The sequence below is a fragment of the Penaeus vannamei genome, chromosome 16, assembly GCF_042767895.1.
Source record: "Penaeus vannamei isolate JL-2024 chromosome 16, ASM4276789v1, whole genome shotgun sequence".
Classification (NCBI taxonomy): Eukaryota; Metazoa; Arthropoda; class Malacostraca; order Decapoda; family Penaeidae; genus Penaeus; species Penaeus vannamei.
This window is the reverse complement of record NC_091564.1, coordinates 31642238-31655613: the sequence shown is the minus strand read 5'-3', so window position 1 is coordinate 31655613 and position 13376 is coordinate 31642238. Positions and strand designations below refer to the sequence as shown.

The following is a 13376-nucleotide window of genomic DNA, read 5'->3' as shown; positions in this document are numbered from 1 at the left end:
AAGGACAATTTTATATTTGGAAGCAAAGATTCACTTCCTGTGTCCCTTTTTTTTTGTTATGGATGAAATATATATCCATATGTCAGTATCGTTTAATAATAGCAATACATGATTTACATTATGGTAATAATATCGCTGTCCTGTTATTTATTTTGGTTTAGCTGAAGAATAACAACTGAATTGATTAAAAAAAAAAAAAAAAAAAAAAAAAAAAGAATATATACTGCAATTTTAATGTAGAAAATTTATTTTATATGTGACGTCCCTCTCTATGGTGTGCAGTACCTTCAGCTCTAATCAATTATATATATATATATATATATATATATATATATATATATATATATATATATATATATATATATGATTTAATCAAATTTCATTTTTATTTTATTTCATTTCATGTATTTATTTCATTTATTTTATCTATTTTACATATTTTATTCATATCCTTCCTTCAATTTATTGTTTTCGTTCCATTTATTCTATACATTCTATTCATTCTATCCCTCCTATGCATTCCATTCATCTCATTAATTTGATGTCATCTATCTTATTTCATTTTTCATCTATTCTATTACCATATATTACTCCATCTCCTTTATTTCATCAAATTTTCCTCTAATATGAGATTCCGGGTGATAGTGTCAGCTGTCCTCCGGCAAGGGCATCCGGGACATGGCAAAGGCTGTGACCACGTGACCACAGGTGTTCAGTCAACGCCGGAGGGCATCTGCACACCTGTTATTTTCCACGCGAACAACGTGCTTCCCATGCCTGTTATACTGCGCATATACTATAGATATAAGACAATTATACATAGATTACAGTTTTAATATAATTATACTAAATTATACATTCTATTAGACATATGGTATATTTTTTTTCTACATATATAGTATATATGTAAGCTATTTAGAACCCACCCAAAATGAGTGCGATACACAGAACACATTCCATTGAACCCACCTTGATGAATCTACACGGAAGAACCCACTGTATAGAACCCGCTCCACAGAACCCGCCCAAAGGAGCCCACTACATTGAACCCAATCCTTAGGAACCTGAATAAATGAACCCACCTGCTAAATAGAACTCACCCAAAAGATCCCGCAAAAAAGAACCCATTAAACAGAACTTAAAACCTCCCAAAAGAACTCACAAGACAGAACCCACTTAAACGACCCATAACACAGAACTCACAAAAAAAACAGCCTAAAGAACGAACAACACAGAACCCACCCAGAAGATCCCACAACCTAGAACCCACCCAGAAGATCCCACAACCTAGAACCCACCCAGAAGATCCCACAACCTAGAACCCGCCCAGAAGATCCCACAACCTAGAACCCACCCAGAAGATCCCACAACCTAGAACCCACCCAGAAGATCCCACAACATAGAACCCACCCAGAAGATCCCACAACCTAGAACCCGCCCAGAAGATCCCACAACCTAGAACCCACCCAGAAGATCCCACAACCTAGAACCCGCCCAGAAGATCCCACAACATAGAACCCACCCAGACGATCCCACAACCTAGACACCACCCAGAAGATCCCACAACCTAGAACCCACCCAGAAGATCCCACAACCTAGAACCCACCCAGAAGATCCCACAACCTAGAACCCACCCAGAAGATCCCACAACCTAGAACCCACCCAGAAGATCCCACAACCTAGAACCCACCCAGATGATTCCACAACCTAGAACCCACCCAGAAGATCCCACAACCTAGAACCCACCCAGAAGATCCCACAACCTAGAACCCACCCAGAAGATCCCACAACCTAGAACCCACCCAGAAGATCCTACAACATAGAACCCACCCAGAAGATCCCACAACCTAGAACCCACCCAGAAGATCCCACAACCTAGAACCCACCCAGAAGATCCCACAACCTAGAACCCACCCAGAAGATCCCACAACCTAGAACCCACCCAGAAGATCCCACAACCTAGAACCCACCCAGAAGATCCCACAACCTAGAACCCACCCAGAAGATCCCACAACCTAGAACCCACCCAGATGATTCCACAACCTAGAACCCACCCAGAAGATCCCACAACATAGAACCCACCCAGAAGATCCCACAACCTAGAACCCACCCAGAAGATCCCACAACCTAGAACCCACCCAGAAGATCCTACAACCTAGAACCCACCCAGAAGATCCCACAACCTAGAACCCACCCAGAAGATCCCACAACCTAGAACCCACCCAGAAGATCCCACAACCTAGAACCCACCCAGAAGATCCCACAACCTAGAACCCACCCAGAAGATCCTACAACCTAGAACCCACCCAGAAGATCCCACAACCTAGAACCCACCCAGAAGATCCCACAACCTAGAACCCACCCAGAAGATCCCACAACCTAGAACCCACCCAGAAGATCCCACAACCTAGAACCCACCCAGAAGATCCCACAACCTAGAACCCACCCAGAAGATCCCACAACCTAGAACCCACCCAGAAGAACCCACTCCACAGAACCTACATAGAATAACTCATACCACAGAACCCACCTAGAAAAACCCACTCCACTCAACCCACCCAGAAGAACCCACAAATTAGAACCCACTTCACAGAACCCACTCCACAGAACCCACAAATTAGAACCCACAGAAAATCCCCCAACTCCAAACCCACTCCACTGAACCCACTCCACATAACCCACCCTTCTCCCTTGCAGAACTCGGTGCGCCACAACCTCTCGCTGAACAAGTGCTTCAAGAAGGTTCCCCGGACGAAGGACGACCCGGGCAAGGGTTCCTACTGGGCCATCGACGCCTCTTACACCGCCGAGGAAAGTCTCAGTAAGAAGAGGAAGCAGTCGTGTCCTAGGGTGAGTGTCGGGGGGGGAGGGGGAGGGGGGAGGTAAGGGAGGTGTGTGTGTGTGTGTGTGTGTGTGTGTTTTTCTAGGGGGGGGGGAGGGTTGTAAGGGTGAGAGGGTTTCGGGTGAAGGTGAGTGTGGGGTTTTAGGGTTTTAGTGTGAGTTTTGGGGCATTCTCGGACGGTGAAGGGAGAATATTTTAAAAGATTAAGTTATTTTTATTTATTTATTTATTTTTTACTTATATATCTTATTATTATCATTATCTTCTTTTTTTCTTTTTTCTTTCTGTACTTGACCATTTTGTCATCATGAAATGCGTATAATTCATGGCAAGCACAAACAAAAAGCCGAGGCTGAAATAACTGTGTAAGCTTCATATTCTCTTAATTTTCCTTCTCATTTCGACATGTTTGTTTCACTTGCACATTTTTTCTCTCTCTCCCGTAGTTCAACCCGTACCTGACGTTCTGCAACAGCAACAGCAACAGTAACGACTCGCTGACGTTGGGCGGAAAGGCAGCCTCCGTCCCCCCGACGTCGGTGAGCGTCTCGACGGCGGCGGCGGCGGCGATGGCAGCGGCGGCGGCGGCGGCAGCGGGACCCGGCGCCGGAGACCTGCACCGGAGGACCAACACGGCGCTGCTCAGCCCCTGGAACAACTCGCTCGACTCGTGGACTCAGTCGCAGATCTGGAATTCGGGATCTGAAGGTGAGGACGGGGGCGGGAGGGAGGGAGGGAGGGAAGATAGAGGGAGGGAGGGAGGGAGGTAGGGAAGAGAGAGGGAGGTAGGGAGGGAAGAGAGAGGGAGGGAGGGAGGGAAGAGAGAGGGAGGTAGGGAGGGAAGAGAGAAGGAGGGAGGGAGGGAGGGAGGGAGGGAGGGAGGAGGGAAGACTGAGGGTTGGGATGGTTGAAGAAAGGGATAAAGAGATAGCTAGAGTGTAAGCTGTGAGTGCAAAAAATCAAAATCAAAAGGGGAGAAAGTTCGAAGGTAAAATAAGGTAAGAGCAACGAGAACCGCAGCCACATACTGAGGATCTTGTCTCGCCAGGGCTGGTGCTTGACGGGCGGCCCAACGCCGCGGTGGCCGTGAACGTGACCGGGGCGAACACGGGCGTGGTGGGCGCGGGCGACGGCGACGTGCTGTGGCGGGACCCCGTCGACGGCATCACCATGAAGGACTGCGACCTCAACCTGCTCAACAACCTCACGCCGGAGCTCCTGCGGGAGTACGCCGACTTCCTCACCACGACGGCCAACTCGGCCACGCCCGCGAACTGCGTGGGCCAGCCGTGCGGGCCGCACGCCACGCCCGTCAACGGCGCCGTCAATGGCCTCCGCGGCGTCGCCCTGGACCCCGGCCCCGTCCCGCTGCCGCCCACGTCCGGAGAGACCATCGAGACGCTGGTGGCGGACCCGCTGCTGGTGTCGAACGCCGTGCCGCCCGACGACGTCCTCCGCTCGCCGCAGCAGGTGAGCAGCCCCGCCGAGCTCTCCCTGGACGGAAGCTTCAACCTGGGCGTGCAGGAGGAGTGCGGGGAGCGCGACGCCCCGCCCGTGTCCACCATCAGCGAGTCGGTGAGCGCCGCCGGCCACGGCTCGGGCGGCACCGTCACCATCATGAGGAGGGAGCCCGCCCCGCTGAGCCCGCGGACGCTCTCGGAGCCCCTGGCGCGGCTCCTGGCGCCCCTCACGCCCCCGGGCCAGTCGAGGGCGGCGCTCGAGGCGGAGGGCCCCGCGGACGACGACGGGCTGGAGGGGGCGCTGGTGCGAGGCCTGGCGGAGGACATGGAGGCCATCCAGGTGGGCCTCATCACGGGCTCCGGCGTCCACTCCGACGACGAGGAAATCACCGACGATTTCAACTGGGATAAGCTGCTCTAGCCCGAGCGGGCGCTCCCGGCCCGCGGACACACACTTGCGTATTAAATATGTATACACACACACACACACACACACACACACACACACACACACACACACACACACACACACACACACACACACACACACACACACACACACAGACACACACACACACACACACACACATATATATATATATATATATATATATATATATATATATATATATATATGTATATTTAATATGTATATATACATATATACACACACATATATATATGTATATATATACATATATATGCGGACACATACTGTATATATGTGCATGTGATCGAAATGAGGGGCAGAATTACTTAATAACTGCGGCAGCGCGAACAATTGAAGCGACCGATTTTGTACATAGAAAACCTTTGAACATACAGCATAATCATCAACTATTAGTCTGAGCGCTAATTCAGCAATGCTAAAAGTAAATCAGATTTTATCTCGGTTATTAAATATCTCAATTTGACAAAAAAATAAATAAATAAATAAATAAATTATCGTTAATACGCTCTAAGTATTCAACGATTAGCAATAGTATAATTTTCTACTGTACATATTAGACCGCCACCTGTACATACCGATGGGATGTTTAAACAAGTAATGTGTTCATACAAGAAATCACGAAAGTTATATATTTATATAAATAAAGTTGACATAAAGCACTTTGCAATAAGCGTGTTAGTTTATACTGTAATTAGTCGTTTTGTATAGTTCTGCAGACCGCGAAGATAGAAACTTGGGAGGAAGACTTTGTAATTGAAGACCGGCATGGAAAAAAATGCCTCTTCTTTGTTTAGCCCGAAAAGGGTTTTTGATTAAGTCTTGTCGTGTGCCTAATATCCCTTTGTCTATAATAGCAGACCCTTACTGGGGATGGTCTGTTTCATCGACTCAAAACTCGAGGCGAGTCCATTGTTAACCGTGTCTTATCGTGATAAACTCTTCGAAAAAGACTTGTCTCGAACTGCCTGATTCTGCGGTTCGAAAAAAGAAAATATAGGTGAACAACTTTGATGTTTTCTCCACTCCACCGATGACGTCACGATTCGTAGATGGGTTTCACAACAGTATTATTTGTGTTTAGGTGTAGTAGCATGTGGCCCAGGCGTTGTGTTTCTCTGTGTATTCAACAAAAGAATAAACTAGTTTTCACGCGTGTTCAAAATGTATTATGGATAGCGAGCAGTTCACACTCATCCACCACAGTCGCTGTTAAGATCCCGCAATTCTTTATAGAAATAAAAGTAAGCGTGTGACGACACATTTTCTTTAGTGACGTGACGTATCGTGTGGAGTTGAGGGGGAACTTTGCTAAATCATGTTCTGCCAAGACGGATCGAAATCACATTAGCGAATACACATAAATGTATTATTTATTGTACAGTATTTACAAGTGCAGGGAAAGTTTGGCATAGACTTGGAAAATCATGTTAGGTGAAAGCAAACTTAAGGAGGAACGGTGTTTATTTTTTTACTTTGAAACTCAATGAGCACAAAGAAAACTGAATTTCCTTTTTTTTCTGAATCTTCGGAGTCGCCCCGAAGAATTCTAGCCATAGAATACAATGCCTGCAAACAGTGGCGTATCCAGTCGAGGAATAAGGGGTTGTACTTCCCTCTTCAAGATTTGTAAATTTAATGCTCAATATTTCACGACTGACTCTCTGAAGTGATAAGTAGAACACAAAACCAAACATTCCATCAAGAGAGGCGTGCTAAACACCCATTATTTTACATCTCAGCCCCTCCTCATCCTCAGCCTCCTGGTCACACCCCTGCCTGTAGACAAAAGGGTCAGTGCTTCACCAGTGTAAGTGTAAAGGAGCATTTCTTTTTATCATTCTGCGACAATAAACGGCAATGAACATCACCATTGACCTTTGTCAAGAAAAGGAAAGAAAGGAAAGAGAAAGATAAACGGTTAATGGTTAAAAACAAACGAATGTGCTAGACATCAAGGCCATATTGCACTATAGATACACTAGAAAAAGAAGTGGAAAGCGAAGAGGGAGAAGAAAGGAAATTGATGTTTATCCTCATCGTGAGAAATTAAAAACCTTCCTCTCTTTTCTTCTTTTCATTTCCATTTTCTTCTGACTTCTCCCTCTATTCTAGTTACACGATGATGGTTAGAAAGTATAAGCTACTGTGCTTTGTAACGATTTTTTGGAACTAGGCCGTTGTTAGTCCTTTGCATTTCCTTGTAACATGTTTTCCAAAAGCAACACGAAAAGTTTCCACAAAGACAATGAGGAACTATTAAAGACCAAAGTTTAGAAAAAATATAAACGTATCACATACACCCACGATTTTGACAAAAGTTGCTCAAACACCCACATGACTTGATGCCTGCAGAATTTAAAACCAATGGTGATGACACGATTTAGACATTATTGTGATGCAATAGGTTTTGCATTATAAAAAGACGAAATAAAGTGACACTGACTATTATTCCCCCAATGCAGCCTTCAGTTTATTGTTCCCTTTCTATTTTATTAGTTTGTTCAAAGAAACGATTGCTCCAGTGTTTATTACAATCATTAGTGTAATTTACATGTGCCAATACGTTTGGGTTGTTCAATTATTATTACTATTATTATCTTCGTGCCATTGTTGTTAAGGTTTATTTTATTATCAAATCACTAATATTTCGTCAGATACTCATGTGATTACTATGTTTATTGATGGAAATTGTTCTTTCTTTAGCTGTTATTACCTATAAAATTAGTTTTTCCTTTAAAAATTCATTATCATTAAGCAAATCGCTCCACTGCATTTAGCTTCCATAATAAATTTGTTTGTTTTGTTTTACCCAGAATACTTGTTATCAATATCATTAATCATAACTACCATATTTTCCCCTCATATTCTCAACTTCCTTTGCTTGTATTGATAAGGAAATCTGAAAATATATTTAACAGTTGGACTACGCAGAGCAAAACTATGTGCATTACAGTGACTTTCACCGTCTCAAATGAAGGTCTGAAGAAAACAAGTGACTTTGCTAAATAATTTACTTGCATGACCTCTCTCTGACAGTTGTAAGTTTCTCTTGAAGAAAATTAACAATTGAGACACGTTATAGTTGTCAAGTTCTAGTCTTAAAATCATCTGGTGCCTTAACAGAATCTACAAGTACTTGCAAAGGAGATAAATATATAAAAAAAACTTGGATAATTGAAGGATTTGACTCCTCTGTGTCTTTTTTTCAAGTATACTTTTAAAACAAAAGGGAGTCTTTTTTTTCCTTTGAAAGTATTTGACAATATTGCCAAGTGGACTCCATCCACATATTTTAAACCATAATTCTAAATGAGAGAAGTCCCCCTCATCCGCATCCTGCCTCATTAATGGAAGCTCACCAGGTATTACAGTATGATGACTTGTAAGGTTTACCAGACTCATGTGCCTAATGTCGTGTGCCTTGTTCTCAATAAACAATATTATGATTGAAAGTTTATTTTTCTAACCAGCTACTTTGAACTATCTCTTGACCCAGTATATCTTAAGGATTGCATCACGTACCGTAACACTACACTTAAGAATCTTGTATCTTCTGAAATGCTCTTGTTGAATGTTTATTTGCTATTTAAAATCATACACTGTACTTAGGCTATTGTGGAAAGGTTAAATAATTCAGGTTTTCTACTACAGCTTTTTGACTTCAGCATCAAAGAATTTTTTACAACTACATCTCCTGCAGCTGGCCAAGTCAATGCATTTTTCTTTTCCATCTTGCAATGGCTAAAGGTTAACTAGAAAATAAAAGACTATCTCCTGAGCTATAAGGAAGTTTGGCTTCTTTCACTGTGAGGGAGACAACTCAGGCCCTTTGTTAATCATTGAATTAATTAATCAATGAAATACCTGTTATCATTACAAATTTCTGAGTATGAAACATGGCATTCGTGTTTATTCTTTTTTTTAGATATCTGTTCCTATGTCAGGTCTACGTAGGAAAGAAAAATGTAATGAAGCAGTAGGAAAAATTACATGTTCTTCTGGAAGCACAAATATGACAAAGGAACAGAGGAGAAAACAAATACATAACACTTTTTTACATGGGTAAATGAGACAAACATTCAAGATTATGATGCTTATGCAGCCCCAACTTTATTATGTTGGCAATAGCCATATTCCAATAATATTAAGTTTATTTTAACATGACTCTTAAAAAAAGACAAAAAATGAGTATCTTAAACCATTAATACACTAAGTCTAATAGATACAAATTTAATAATTTGGTGCAAAACCTGCCCATAATTTAATTAACTCTGAATATGAGGTACTGCAAAAATATACAGTTTGATACAATGCCAAAAATCATTCCTGTAATACTGATGGAGTGTCCGTGAGTTGCACCGTACATGGTATAAAAATAAACAGGCTGTAAAAACTGATCTTACTACTCTAATATCTTCAAGAAATGGCTAATAAAAATTGTACATGCACATTCTATACAGTTAAACCTAATCCTAGACTAGTTATGCGCTAAATCTGCTCTTAGCCCTAACTAGAAATGAATGAGTTCATACTTCATGTCATGTCATTACACAAATGAACAAACACAATTGAAATGAGAATCGTCCTTCTTGTCGAGATCAAATCCTGTTAATTAGAATAAAAAAAAATCAAGGTAATTATAGGGAGTTTTTTTATGTGGAATGTTTACCACTAAGTGTAATATCATCTCTTAACCAAACTGCTAATTTTTCTTTAATTTAACAGAAAAAGGTAAATTAACTTCTCTTTAAAAAAGTAAAATACAAAATGTCAAGGTATACTTTAGCTTTGGAAAATCACCAGAAAAACCCAAATTAAGGCATGAATTATTTTGAGGTCACTGGAACAATATATATATATTGCTGGGAACACAATATGTCTTCCAGACATGTGTATCATTGGGGATTATTATCCTTTTTTTGGATTTTATTAATTTCAATATTCTATAATTTTCATTCCTTTAAACTAGGTTGCACGAGTTATACCAAAGTGGATGTAACAAGACAATGATGGAAGTCCTCTGAAGAAGGTTTAGGATGGGACCTCTCACCAGTACACATCTAGAACATTCCAGAGTGATCTAGCTCAGAGCAATGCTATTTGCTCAACCCCTTAAAAAGCCTAGCCATACACTGAAGACTGTTTGGTCAACCCTGTAAAATTATGACAAAGAGTTAATATTCTATTTGTTCACAAAGCTGTTTAAACTAGACTACATTTTTTTTTTTTTTTTTTTACTGCATCATTTTTTTTATTTATTAAGTTATTAAGCCTCACATACCCGTTCAAAAATAGGTTCAATAAGGTTAAATGTCCTAATTCAAACACAGTTATGTAAACCAGCATTTCTTCAACATAGTATGCCTACAGACAAGAAAATTGGTCACATTTAAGCTTACCTCTTTAATCACACAATGTGCACACCAACACACGCGCACATACATACACAGACCTCTGTATAGCCTTTGAACTACTTAAAAAAAGTTAAAATAAATAAATAAAAAAAAATTGAGAGAAAGTAGAAGTTGCTGTGAAAGATGGCTCTGTTGTCTAGTTATTTGCAATAAAAGAAAAGAACAAAATTACAAGAAAAAAAAAAGAAAAATAAAGAAAACAGCTTAAACTAAAGAGGCACACACTCTCTCTTGTTGGTTCATTGTCCTGAGCTAAATTGAAGAGTCGCCTTCAGAAAATTCTTGTGTGTAAAACCAGAAAAGTTACATCGAGTAATAGAGCAACATACCTATGTATGCATGCCTTTGTTAAAAGCAGCATTTTTCTTGTAAAACTGTCTCATTGAAGAGCTAAAGGTTACAGATTTATTTTATAAATTACTCTTTTTAAATTACAATTTCTGAAAAAGTTTAAATTCCTACATAACCACTTAAAAACCTTACTACACATTTATCGTTCTTTACACATATGAGCAGGGATAGTTTTTGGCCCTCACAAACTATCACAAAATAATCTAAAATACCAGAAAAATGTGACATTCAGTGTGTTCTGGTTAAAAAGTCATGACTGCTAATTAGATTATTGAAAACTGTTTTATCCAGAGGGATCAACTGGGGTAGAAAAAGAAAGAAAAAAAGTAAAAGCAAAAAATATTTAAAAACTTAAAGGCTTGATAATAGGTATAGCAGCAATTACTGCTTTGTTGCTCCTTTTTGAATAAGGTATCTTACAACATTCTAAAGCTTGTAGAAAAGGAACCTTGCCTGGATAATCTACCCTATTCAGGATCAACAAGGTTCCGAGTAATATTTGTACATCTCTCCCCTGTCCAAACATCACGTAGCTGATGTTTCATACAAAGTGCAGTCTCCTCTACCAATGGCAATCATAAAGTCTAAAATACATGTGTTAAAAAACAAAATATTTGTTTCTTCTCTTTTTAAATTTTTTTCTGATGATGATGAAACGCTTGGCAGGTCAACTACTAGCTCTGGTGTTTCACAATATGCAAGTGATGAAAACAGGTTCTGGAAAATGGTTACAAAAACTGCAATGCTTGATATAGTTAGGTAATACTGGTAGAAAAAGCTGGAAGGTTTGTTGGTGTGTTGCTTCTCTCTCCCATCGATTCAATAAGATCAACAGAGCATGATGCAATGAAACTCCCAGTAGTGCTGGTTCGTGGCAGTGTGTGTTGTCTTTGATTGTTGTGAAAGGAAACTGTCAGTAATCTTTTGGACAATTTTTTGGGTCAGGAGGATGTTGGGTAATCAATGTCATTGTTTACATTAGTATTTTGTCTTTTATACTATTTTAAATTCTCATTCTCTCTCTCTCTAAAATGAATCAAGAACTTAAGTGTTAATGGTCAGGTACGCAAGAAGTTCTGGCTTAACTAGCAGGTATTTGCACAACATTCCTGAGTCCAAAAAAATGGAAAAATTCCCTCAATTGCAGCTTAAGCTAGTGGCTCAAGTGGCTTGCTAGACTTGCTTTTTGCCCAAGTGGCATGATTTTTCTTTCTTAAAAATAGTTTCTTAAAACTATTTTCCTCTTTTTAGTTGGAAGTTTCTTGCTTAACTGAATGTTATTCAGAACTGACAAGAACCTCATTTGACTGGTGTGGCTTTTCTAGGCTTTTCTAGGGCTGAAAAAGTAACTTCCAAGCCCTGGATTTATTATTAGCATCTTTCAAAAATTTTCCATTCATTTCTCAATTATCAGAAAAAAACACATCTTCACAACCTTGGTGTTACAATGCAGAAAGCTGACCACTCAATCAGATGAGGTGTAAAACATTTTAACCATGGAATGTGTCTTTCTAAAAGGTCCAATGATAAATACAGCCAGATTCTCCTTCCACCATCCTCTCTTCCCAGTGTAAAACTACAAAATTCCACTTGACGCACATTTTATAAAGAGAAAAGATGTGTATTTACTTACTATTAGATACTCCCTAAACAATTGCCAAGTTGCATCACAGTGTGTATCTTTTTTTCTCTTTTTATCTCTGAATCTTTACAAAAATTTGTATGTATATATATAAAAAAAGAGAAGCTAATATGAGAAGAAAAATGAGGTAAGCACCATCAGGAGAATGCGAGCTGTTGCATAAAAAAGATTTTTTTTCTTTTTTTCTTTTTTTTTTTTTTTGCTTCCCTCTCCTGACGCATCTTGTGTTTAATGGTAGTGATAGTTGTCTAAAAAGGACATGCTCACGAGAGGGAACAAGAAACGTGACAGGAGTCATGGCTGACCCAAAACCCTTTATCTAGATTACATTGGACATGTTGAAATCCATGAGGGGGGGAAAAAGTTTTGCTCGCTGTCCACATGGGATATTAGGAATATTATCTTTGTGACCAGAATATTGTGTTTTTGATAATGGCTTCATCTTTCATAGCCATAAATACTGAAGGCATTTGACAGATCAAGAGGAACATGGGGAAATCAATGGAAGATCTGTGACCCAAATGACATAAAAAACAAGAAAAAGAAAAAAGAAGATACTGAAAACCTACATGTAGAAAAGAAATGAAAACTATTCTTAAACAATATGAAGTATCTTAATGGTACACAAATAAATGTTAGTAAGAAAAAAGAAAAAAGAAAAAAAAAAGAAAAAAAGCTCTATTCTCAAAGCTATTGGCTTCCACTGTCAACAGAACAAATGAACGGAGGAAAGGCAAACCGAGACACACCTATTCTGTCTCCTACCTGCGAATAAACGACTTTTGACAACTTCAAGCAGGTCATTGCGCAAGTTGCTCTGGCTATTCCACATGGTTTGAACTAGGGTAGATCCCAGTCCACATCTCACAACATCGAACCAAGTACCTCTGGGTTCCTTACACCTCTCAAATACACACTTAGATTTGCAGAAAAACAAAACAAACTTACAAATAGCTACTAATCAATAAATAAGAGATCCTGCTCAAGACAAAATTAAAAAAAGGATATGAAAAAACATACAATGCAAGTAAATGGAAAACAATAAAATCCATCAGCCACCTGTGGAATAGCAAGGTACTGTCTTCCTTATCAATATATGTATATATAGATGTAAATGACAGAATGCAACCTAACTCTACTGTAAAAACCTCAGCCTAGCATGAGGTAGAAGGGGTAGCTACCCAAAACTACTCAGGGGACTGTTCTGAAACGACTC

General features: G+C 40.1%; 2 protein-coding genes across 2 annotated transcripts in view; one reads left to right on the top strand and one right to left on the bottom strand.

Moving 5' to 3' along the window:
- Positions 1-626: 626 nt before the first annotated feature.
- LOC138864467 (uncharacterized) lies at positions 627-4858 on the top strand. The gene is made up of 4 exons (XM_070131596.1): positions 627-779; positions 2524-2850; positions 3289-3550; positions 3891-4858. The coding sequence occupies exons 1-4, from the start codon at positions 627-629 to the stop codon at positions 4721-4723; spliced, it is 1575 nt and encodes a 524-aa protein (XP_069987697.1). The 3' UTR covers positions 4724-4858.
- A 3973-nt stretch (positions 4859-8831) lies between these two features.
- Positions 8832-13376, bottom strand: part of LOC113825552 (protein RCC2) — a 23729-nt gene continuing 19184 nt past the window's right edge. The window contains exon 6 of the mRNA XM_027378395.2: positions 8832-13376. This exon is cut by the window's right edge and continues 588 nt beyond it. The gene's annotated coding sequence lies outside the window, so the exon portion shown is untranslated.